The 9933-nt window shown below is 32.8% G+C and overlaps 1 protein-coding gene across 4 annotated transcripts in view; it reads left to right on the top strand.

Moving 5' to 3' along the window:
* ELP4 (elongator acetyltransferase complex subunit 4) overlaps window positions 1-9933 on the top strand; it is a 211983-nt gene that overhangs the window by 70182 nt on the left and 131868 nt on the right. For all 4 annotated transcript variants that reach the window (XM_020286532.2, XM_076002057.1, XM_076002059.1 and 1 more), the window contains exon 6: window positions 6001-6085. In XM_020286532.2, coding sequence (XP_020142121.1) covers window positions 6001-6085 — 85 coding nt within the window. The remainder of the gene's footprint in view (window positions 1-6000; window positions 6086-9933) is intronic.

Raw genomic sequence — 9933 nt, 5'->3', positions numbered from 1 at the left:
GCATATGTTCCACTGTGCAATACTGGTATCTGTATATTTGTAATGCTATACTTTTCAATACTGAATTTTCTTTATATATCATGTACCAAGTTAATTTAAGTGGGGCCTATTGGTTAAAGCCTCAGAGATGCAATTGAAAGAGAAATCTCTTCCTAAAACTATACACCTGAATACTTCATTTGACCATGTTGAATGGAGCCATGTTCAAACCTCATCTGAGCCACATTAGTGAACTCATAGAATTTTCATTGAATCTGGATCTCACTCTGAGGCTTTATCTAAGTATAGTCAAAAGAGCAGATAATTTGATGTTTAGAAAATTTGACTTCTAAGTGCCACTTCTGTCACTTAATTGTTGTATAACCTTGGGCAAATCACTTAGCCTCTAATGGGTCTTAATTTTCTCAGCCATAAAATGGGGAGAATGACTATACTTATCTCAAAAAGTTATTGTATTCATCAAATGTATTGATTATTTACTATGTACCAGACACTTTATCGGTTGATATAATTAAAATCGGTAGTCTTGTTAAAAATTAACCCACAAGCTTATTATCCATGTGTAAACTTTTCACTCATCAACTAGGTATTTTGATTTGATATATACATTGTTTTATTTTTGTAATTTATCTTTTCACAGATAAAATCTTATTTCCTGTTACCCAAGTTTTATTGTTTTATTGTTGTTACATTTGTTCTTTAATCATATTAAAAGATTGTTGTAAGTATTCCTTTGAAGATTTTTCACATTTGTTTGATAAACTGCAAGGTAATTTTATCTATTATTTATTATCTTATTTCTTTTATAGATATACTACATCTGATTATTTTTCTTACAGCAGATTTTCTTGCCTTTCTTAAATGAGATTAAATGACAAAACTAATTTTCACAGCAAAGCCATTATCATTTGTTGATAGAAATTAAAATTTTCTAATAGAAACATCTTTTAGACCTGTTGGGGAAAATTGGAGGGGAAGGGAATAGAATATTGATAGGCACGAGTCTCATTTTTTCTATCAGCTTTTTAAAAAATACTAAAATTGATCATCAGAAAATAGATTTATATTTCTGTCATCCCCTTTTATCCATGTTTGTGTATTAATATAAAGAAATAAATTCCTACCAAAAAACATGGTAAAAATATAAGCAGAAGCATGAATAATGCACATGGAAAAATTTTCCTTTTCTAACTAAAGAAACTTTTAGATGCTTGATATGTTAAAGGTAAATAATTAAAGTTCTAGTAATTATTTTTATATTCTTTATACTATTAGAGTTTTAAAGACTACATTGTTGAATCTTAAAATAGATCCCTGTAATATAAAAGTTGTTGAAAATTAGGAGAAATAATATACATGATTCAAAATGTGCTAATTTTGGAGCATGTTTTAAATACTTTGATAACCTTTGTTAAATGTTTAGAAACGTTAATAAAGAAGCCAGGATCATATATTTAGGGGTTTCCTTCTTGCCAACTCCTGTTTTCTCAGTTACTATACTACTGAACACACACACACACACACACACACACACACACACGTAAACATCCTCAAAATTAGAGGATTTTAATAACAAAACCAAAAATCTCATGTGTCAATAGAAGTTATTTATTTTCAACAAAATTATACATCTGTATTATTATAAACATTATTGGCAAAGAAATGTATGGAGGTTAACAGTACTTAGCATTTTAATATCAATATCATAAATGATTTCAGTTTTAAATGATTTAATCCCATGTATTTAAAAATTAATATTCACAATTAATATACCTAAATATATGGATTTTTTCTATTTTATTTTGTATCAGAGTTTATTTTCCTAGAAATCTGATTAGTTGGAGGAATTTATTTTATTACTTACAAAGTTCTAAGCATTTTTAGTGATTGTATTGTTTTATGTCAATGTTAAATAAGGAAAGAGATTAAGGTGTATTGGCTTCATGTCTTCGCTTTTATTCTCACACCAAAGAGCATCCCCTGGTCTGCATAGCAAAGAAAATAGTCAATAGAGGGAAGAGATAACTTAAAAGAAGACATACCAGTGGCCAACAAATATATGAAAAAATGTTCAACATCTTTAATTATCAGAGAAATGCAAATTAAAACCACAATTAGATATCACCTTACACCTGTGATACTGGCTATTATCAAAAAGATAAAAGATAAGCATTGGCCAGAATGTGAAGGGAACCCATGTACACTATTGGTGGGAATATAAATTTGTATAGCCATTGTAGAAAACAGTATGGAGGTTCCCCAAAAAATTAAAATTAGAACTACCATGTCCAAAAGTCTCACTCAGGGTATACAGTCATGCACCGCTTAACAGGAATATATTCTAAGAAATGCATTATTAGGCAATTCCATCATTGTGCAAACACCCTCAAGTGTACTTACACAAAGCTAGATGGCATAGCCTACTACATGCCTAAACTATACAATATAGCCTGTTGTTCCTAGGCTACAAGCCTGTACACCATGTTACTGCACTGAATACTGTAGGCAGTTGTAACAATGGTAAATATTTGTATATCTAAACATAGAACAGCAAGAATATTATATAAAAGATAAAAAAATAATACACCTGTATAGAGTATTTACCATGAATGGAGCTTGCAGGACTAGAAGTTGCTCTGGATAAGTCAGTGAGTGAGTGCTGAGTAAATGTGAAGTCCTGGGACATTATGGTACACTGTTGTAGACTTTATAAACACTGTACACTCAGGCTATACTAAATTTATTTTTTAAAAAGTCCTTCAATAATAAATTAACCATAGCTTATTGTAACTTTAACTTTTTAAACTTTTAAATTTTTTTAACCTCTTAACTGTTTTGTAGTAACACCTAGTTTAAAACACATTGCTGGGTATACAAAAATATTCTTTCTTTATGTCCTTATTCTATATACTATTGCCTATTTTTAATTTTTTTTACTTTTTAAAAACTAAGACACAAACACACACATTAGCATAGGCCTACACAGGGCCAGGGTCATCAATATCGCTGTCTTCCCCTAGAAGGTCCTCAGGGGCAATAACATGCATGGAGTTTTGATAACAGTACCTTCTGGAATACCTCCTGAAGGACTTGCCTGAGGCCATTTTACAGTTGAAGGAAATTAGAAATATTTTTACCCCAAAATATGACATTTTAACATTCTGGACTGACCTTCCCCCACCACCACAGCCACCTACTCAGGATGCGTGAAACTTCTAGGAAGGTTCCAGGCAGGGAAATTTGGAATTTCATCCCAAAATATGACTCCTTGGTATAAAGAGTATTTTGAATTACAGGCCCTCAGAGATCAACAGGTGTTGGAAGGGGCTTTCCCTCTATCTCCATAAAGACAAGACAGACCTATCAAGAAGACCAATTGTCTTTCTGTTCCCTCCCTGTTATCTCAGTATCTGTTGTAGGAAAGAAGATCAAGAATGCAACCAGACCTGGTCCAACCCATTTTTAAAATAATACTGCCTCTCAGGTTAATTTAATTTCCAAAGAGAATTGTTTACAAATCAATTTGTTTCCCCCATCCTTTTATTCTCCCAAGTATCTATTCATCTTCCCTAGTAAGCATTTATTGGCCCTCAACAGAATTCCCTATATTCCTCATCTCCTCCGCCCCTCTAAAATGAGGGTATATAAACTTTTGGACCCCATCGGGACATTGAGTAATCACTCTGTGATACTTTTGGTACACATGGTAAATAAATTTGTAATCTCTTTCTCTTATTAATCTGCCTTATTGTGAGTTGACCTTTCAGTGAAACTTCCAGGGGCAAAGGGGAAGTTTTCCCTTCTCCTCCACACAGTTAATTTTTTTTTAAATGAGTAAAGGAATATACTCTAAAATAATGATTAAAAGTGTAGTGTAGTAAGTACATGACCCAATAATATAGTAATTTACCATCAAGTATTATGTACTGTACATAATTTAATTGTTATACTTTTATATGACTGGCAGTGCAATAGGTTTGGTTACACCAGCATTACCACAAACAAATGAGTAATGTGTTGCACTACAATATTTCAACGGCTATGACATTACTAGGCAATAGGAATATTTCAGATTCATTATAATCTTATAGGACTTCCATTATATATGTGGTCCATTGTTGACTGAAATGTTGTTATGTGGCTCATAAATGAAATCTGTATGTTATAGACATATCTGCACTCCCATGTTTATTGCAGCATTATTCACCATAACCAAGATATGGAATCAACCTAAGTATTTAGCAACAGATTAATGAATAAAGAAAATGTGGTATACACACACAACACACACACACACAATGGAATATTATTTAGCCTTCAAAAAAGGAAATCCTGTCATTTGTGACATGGATGAAACTGAAGGATATTATTCTAAATGAAAGGAGACAAGCACAGAAATGCAAATACGGCATCATCCTATTATGATTATGTGAAATAATAATTTGAAGTAGAATTATTATTAGTAGATTAGAATACACTGGATATATTCTTGACCCAGCCTCCTTCAACCCATAGTGACATTCATTAAATGGTGTGCTGGAATTCATTTCATAATCTGGAAACTTGGAGCAGATTTTACCCCCTACACAAACTAATTGACCCAGATAGAAATTGAATCTACTGCCTTCAGCAGCAGTGCTATCTTCTGAAAGTTGAGCTATCCAGGACAAATGTGTGTGAAGATATGAAATAGTCAAAAATTTGCCCTTGCACATATTCTTCATAGATACATTTCCTCACTTATTAAAGTGGAAAAATGTATCTCTGTAATCTATATTTACATTGAAAATGGAGAAATAACTATATAAGAAATAACCATATTACCAAATTCTTTATTATCTGGAGCCATCTTTGCTTTGTACAGGGCAGCATTCTTTTGTTTTGGTTTCTTCTTTCTTTTTGTAAAATAGATACTTTTAGGTTCATTGTGGCTATTCAATAACATGTTTACAGAGATGTATGTATGTTTTTGCTGAACCACCTGCCATCAATTTTGCACACTAAGCAACCCACTACATTTCCTAATTTTTTATATTCTTTGCTGTTGCTTGCATACTTTAATTTATATTTCATTATTTCTTTAGGGCATTTCTTCTGCTGACGTGATTGCTTTACTTAAGATCACAGTAGAGCAAATACTTTTGTATTTTTAATGTCACCCACAGCTTTTACAGCACTGGGCACTTTAGTGTCTGTGGAATAGCTGTGCTCCAGAGCCTCATTATCATGGCATTTAATGTTCAGCCATCACACACAGATCGTCCATTATGCAGAATTGTAACCAGTTAATTTAAAGCAAATTTTCCTCACTCTTACTAAATTGTCTTTGAGATATTTCATAGTATTTGTAAAATATTTTAAAATAGTAACATTAATGCTAGTATTCATGTGGGAAATAATATAGATTATCTTCTTAAATTCACATATTATCTTTTAACAAAGGAAGTGGATAAACAGTAAATTTAATAGACATTATACTCATCTTCTTGTGTCTTAAAAGAGCAAGTTGTTAAATTACTATTATTTTAGCAATTTGTTCTAAGAAAATTGAAACTTTGATGGAAAATGAGCTCAGGTGATTGGGACATTGATTCAGGTGTATTTGGCATAGCAGGTCATTAACTATGTGTTAATTATGTATGATTACTCCTGAAAAGCTATGGTGGCTTCATCTTTTAGGTTGCTTCATTAAATCATTAATTTTCTTGGAGGTAACTAAGCCTGACATAATTAAGTCATCTCAGTCTCCACAGATTTTTCTCTTCCCATGATGTCAAGAACACTGAGCAAGTTAATATAAAACATTATAACTTACTCTCTGTATGTATTGGCTTTATATTTTAGGATTATTTAATACTATTTTGGCACGTTTTATTTTATATTTAAGTAATCTAATAAGTGTATACCTTTTAATTATTTACTTGATGTTTTAGTGTAGATTTTTGTACTTCCTGTAAATTATGCCTATTTATTATGTATTTGAACATTTCTTACCAACAGTTCTTTGACCCATGGCTACCTAAAGCTGCTTCAGTTTATCCAGAACATCATTTATGAGGAAGGATTTGATGGATCCAATCCTCAGGTATTGAGTACCTGCAAAGCTTTTTATAATCACATATATAATGTTGTTGTCAAATTCTCTGGGGTGGGGACCCAGAAGGTCTTAGAATAATCAACAATGAAAAAGCTGTTTTCAAGCACAGATCACAGGAAGCCCTTGTTTGTATTTAGAGTTTTAGCTAAGTTCTCTGTGAAGACACGTAAGATGTACACATGTGTTGTCAACATTAATTATTTTTAAATATGTATTTGTAGATTCTGGGATTAATAAGTGGCTGCATTTTGAAAATTAACTTTTAAATCTATAAAACTGGTACTTTTCTATCTAAACTTTCTGTTTTTGTCATTCAGGCTTTAATTTCAAATTACCTTATGAGTAAGAATTATCTTAAGATTTTATTTCTTACTATATTATGCTTTGAATTGTTTTATTGAATAAAAGATTCATTTTAATTTGCTATAATAAAATATTTTATAACAACTATTCCTCTGTAGCTCTAATTTTAAAATTAAAATTGTCCTCCAAATTCCCAATAACAAAGATGTTCTGGTTAGTTTAACTTAAACAAAATGAGGAAAATTTTATCTCTGAATATCATACCTTTCAAAATTCTTCCTTGGTGATTTTAGTTGCTTTTGCTGCTAAAAGATTTGTATCACATTTGTATTATTTTAACGGAAGTATTTTCAGAGCACCATTATTCTTACTGAAGCCAAAGAAGTCTTATTAAGCCAAAAGTCTTATTTTTGGCATTATCAGCTACATATGCTCTTAATTCATAGACTTTAAAATATTCTTATAAACTTTATTACTGTATTTAATACTAAAAATAAATAATTTTTAAATTTGTTTTTATTGCCAGTTTAATTGCAGGTTGATAATAATTGTGTGTGGTAAAGCAGCAGTCCTCAACCTTTTTGACACCAGGGACAGGTTTCCATAAAGGCAGAGGGGGAGGGGCACGAAAGATGGAGCACAACCTCTGCTCCACCTCAGATCATCAGGCGTTGGATTCTCATGGGGAGCGCTGCAACCTGGATCCCTCTCATGCATAGTTTTGTGCTCCTGTGAGGATCTGATGCTACCATTTATCTGACGGGCGGCAGGGCTCCAGTGGGGATGGGAGCAATGGGGAGCGGCTATGGGGCTATGGGGTACAGGTGGGGCTTGGCCTAGTCTCCCACCACTTGCCTCCTGCTGTGCAGGAGTAGGGGCAGAAGGGTTGGGAACTGGGACAGCAGTGGTAAAGCACAGACATTTATTTGTGGATGGCTGTACATCACTTTTTTTGTGATGGCCTTTGGTATTTAATACAATTTTATTTTGTTCATTGTTCCATTTTTGGTCCTATGTAAGATTTATGGGTACCACGTCTTCCCTTTGGTACCTTTTGGCCTGTCTAGAGAGGTAAATTGGTCCCTGACAGACACCTCTCCCCACTTACTGTGGTAACTATGGAAACAGGCATGTCATAACAGTTCCTGTGGTACAGTGTGCAGAGCTGCTGCTCTTACAGGATGATGACACATCTTCTGAGAGTAAGAAATTTTATAGAATCCAAAACAGCAAAGGCAACAGCAAAAGGGATACACACACCCACACACACACACACACAGATGTATTCAAGAATCCTTTAATATGTAAGCAAGTATTGAAATGGAAGGAAATGTTTCTTTTCTTAGTTGTTTATTTGGGTATGAAAACAACACCATCTTCAAGAAGCAATACTCATTTTCTGTGAAAATAGACAAATGGGCTGGTTTGGCTCTCAGAACCAAATATTCTGTAACTGTTGACTTTTCTAAAGACCAAATAAGGTTGAGGTATACATTTCTATGGTGAATACCAAGAATGTTAAATTTTAAAATTAAAATATGCCAATAAGTTATTATAAAAAATATACTTCCAATTTTATTGGAACTAAAATATAATTAATGAAATTCCATATGTTTAAATTATACAGTATATTGTACTGTTTGCTAAATTACCTCGTCTGTACATCAGACTCAGAAATTTTAGATGGGTTCAAGAAGCCATAAAAATGTATCTACCAGGCACTACTGTAAAAAATATTCCTGAGTTAAACTAATGTTCTGACACTGAAATAAATCCTACTTTTAAAAGGAAATTTTCATCTTTTTTATCACTGTATCTTCAAATAAACTGAACTAATTGGTGACAATGTATAAAAATAAACTCTAAGGAACAGAATATCATATACTACCTTACAATTAACCTTAGTAGTAAGTAAAGTAGTGTAGCTCATTTATAAAGATAATTGAAGTGGAAACATTTACAATTTCTATCATAATTTCATTTGTTTTTAAGCTGTGATTTTCAAATATCTAAGAAATATATGATAAAAATGAAATTTGATTGTTGATTTTACTTAACATACCATATTAAATGTTTTAGATGTTCTCACAGGAATAAATTTATTATACAGCTGACAATAAACATTTGTGTTTTAAATCTTGTGCCACAGAGTATGCCCCATTCTTATATGACATAGCAAAGAAATTATGTCCCAAGCAACACAGAAGATTTGTAATTCAGCCTTTGTTTTTGCAATTACCATATTTTTAAAAATATAACTGCATTTCTCATGTTGAAGTATTATGCTCAATTATTTTCTGATATGCTATGTACCTACCTCACTGAGATATCACCACTCTTTGTCTTTTCTTTCTTTTCTTTTTTTTTTTGAGATAGAGTCTCACTTTGTTGCCCAGGCTAGAGTGAGTGCCATAGCGTCAGCCTAACTCACAGCAACCTCAAACTCCTGGGCTCAAGCAATCCTGCTGCCTCAGCCTCCCGAGTAGCTGGGACTACAGGCATGCGCCACCATGCCCGGCTAATTTTTTCTATATATATTAGTTTGCCAATTAAATTCTTTCTATTTATAGTAGAGACAGGGGTCTTGCTCTTCCTCGGGCTGGTTTCGAACTCCTGACCTCGAGCAATCCGCCTGCCTCAGCCTCGCAGAGTGCTAGGATTACAGGCGTGAGCCACCGCGCCCGGCCTCTTTGTCTTAATATTTTCATTCTTTCTGTATACATGTATCAGTGTATTTGTCACCATCACTAAACTTGTATAGTTCTTCTGATTTTGTGTCTAACAGCATTTGTGTTATAAACTTTTAGCAGGTATTTTTTGATACAATACTGGGAAATAGATCTTTTGTTTCTGAAATGTTGACAGGGGAAACAATATTATGCTATTCTCTTTTACCTTTGCATTTCATTCAGATACCTAGGGGTTTTTCAAAAGTTTCTCTCTCCCTTTTTCTAGGTTACTCTTTCTGTTAGGAATCTAACTTAATTACCACGTGATAATTTTAGAGATGGCAAAATGAACCTTAAATTCCTGCCATTTTACTTAAATTCTGAGGTTTTAAGTAATAAAAACGAATAACCTATCGTATTTCACAAATATCTTACACTAATTCACTAGTAATTATATTTATACATTTAACATATATCCTGGTACACCTCAATATTTCATTTCAATCCAGTAATTTAGAAATAAAACAACTTTTTTGGACCATCAAGGATCATAACATAGGGCGTGTTAGGTGGCTGTCTATCATAACCGTAGCACAATCAGGAAAAAAAAAAAAAAAAACATTGGACCAGTTACCTTACTAGTGTCATCATGTTTCAGGTCCTTGGAGTCAGGAAGTTATTTTTTAATGTGCTTAGTCTTAAATTCCTTTTTCTGTAATCTCATTCTTACAGTCTTATCCAGGCCAGTATGTCCCTTCATACCTTCAAATATTCAAAGAATTGTATGGAATCATAGAACAGTGTTCTCTTATATCCTTTTAGTTTTAGAGATGAGAAAACTAAGGCCTAAGTAATGTGTGTGTG

The sequence above is a fragment of the Microcebus murinus genome, chromosome 4, assembly GCF_040939455.1.
Source record: "Microcebus murinus isolate Inina chromosome 4, M.murinus_Inina_mat1.0, whole genome shotgun sequence".
Classification (NCBI taxonomy): domain Eukaryota; kingdom Metazoa; phylum Chordata; class Mammalia; order Primates; family Cheirogaleidae; genus Microcebus; species Microcebus murinus.
This window is presented reverse-complemented; position numbering and strand designations above follow the sequence as displayed.